General features: G+C 46.2%; 1 protein-coding gene across 4 annotated transcripts in view; it reads left to right on the top strand.

Annotated features, from left to right (window-relative positions):
- Window positions 1-1413, top strand: part of LOC128250035 (uncharacterized) — a 32678-nt gene that overhangs the window by 7064 nt on the left and 24201 nt on the right. For 3 of the 4 annotated variants that reach the window (XR_008266155.1, XR_008266154.1, XM_052974674.1), the window contains exon 2: window positions 1300-1345. Coding sequence is in view for 1 of the 4 variants with exons in the window: in XM_052974674.1 (XP_052830634.1) it covers window positions 1300-1345 (46 nt within the window). In the remaining 3 variants the exon portion in view is untranslated. Of the gene's footprint in view, window positions 1-1126; window positions 1346-1413 lie in introns of those variants that run through there. The other variant, XR_008266153.1, reaches the window with a different exon arrangement.

Below are 1413 nucleotides of genomic sequence, written 5' to 3'. Positions count from 1 at the left end.
AGTTTCTACAGCTGGATGCCCTTCCTAACGCCAACCACTCCGAGAGTGTAGTAGGTGCTTTTTATGTGCCACCAGTCTGGCGCTCAAATGGTGTTTTTTACATGCCACCTGCACAGGAATCAGTCCAATGTTTTGTTCACATGCCACCGGCACAAGTGCCAGTAAGGCAAATCTGGAAGCGATCGCGCTCAAATGGTGCTTTTTACGTGCCACCAGCATGGGAGCAAGACCGCTGCACTGGCAGTGATCCCGCTCGGATGGTGCTGTTAGCACTGTATTGGCATGGGTGCCAGTCATCAAATTTGGTTCAGTTTCGATCTCATTTACCTCAACAAGTCTTTGCAAGCTGAGTTTAGTGTCCAATGAAGGAAGGTTGGCATAGGTGCCAGTCGTCGAATTTAGTTCAATTTCGATTTCACTTGCCTCAACAGGTCTTGGCAAGCGGAGTTTAGTGTCCAATGAAGGAACGGTACGCATATGTGGGCTGGCAACACCCCTGGCAGAGGCCTTGGATTATGGTCTCACTTGGCTTGCCAAGTCTTCTCACACACAGCATATTTCCAAAGGTCTCGGTCACTAGTCATTGCCTTGGTGAGGCCTAATGTTTGAAGGTCATGCTTCACCACCTCATCCCAGGTCTCCCTGGGTCTACCTCTTCCACAGGTTCCCTCAACTGCTAGGTTGTGGCACTTTTTCACACAGCTATCCTCATCCATTCTTGCCACATGACCATACCAGCACAATCGTCTCTCTTGCACACCACAACTGATGCTTCTTAGGTCCAACTTTTCTCTCAAGGTACTTACACTCTGTCGAGTATGCACACTGACATTACACATCCATCGGAGCATACTGGCTTCATTCCTTGCGAGCTTACGCATGTCCTCAGCAGTCACAGCCCATGTTTCACTGCCATGTAGCATGGCTGTTTATACACATGCGTTTTACAGTCTGCTTTTTACTCTGAATGAGAGGCCCTTTGTCGCCAGCAGAGATAAGAGCTCTCTGAACTTTGCCCAGGCTATTCTTATTCTAGCAGCTACACTTTCATTGCACCCTCCCTCACTACTAACTTGGTCACCTAGATAGCGGAATCTATCAACTATGTCTAGTTTTTCTCCCTGGAATGTGGTAGAAGTTGTTTTCTGCATATTTACAGTGTTTATTGCACCTGAACATCTGCCACATACAAAAACTAACTTCCTAGTTAACCTTCCTTTAATATTGCTGCATCTCTTATGTGTCCATAACTTACACTGTGTACATCTTATAGAGTTTCTACCTACGCTTTTTCTACAGATCGAGGAGGGCCATCTACCTGAAGGGGTTTGTGTTTTGTCTCCAGGTTTGTGTTTTATATATATATATATGTGTGTGTGTGTGTGTGTGTGTGTGTGTGTACACAGTTATGTG

Source organism: Octopus bimaculoides, chromosome 19 (assembly GCF_001194135.2).
Source record: "Octopus bimaculoides isolate UCB-OBI-ISO-001 chromosome 19, ASM119413v2, whole genome shotgun sequence".
NCBI classification, from domain to species: domain Eukaryota; kingdom Metazoa; phylum Mollusca; class Cephalopoda; order Octopoda; family Octopodidae; genus Octopus; species Octopus bimaculoides.
This window is presented reverse-complemented; position numbering and strand designations above follow the sequence as displayed.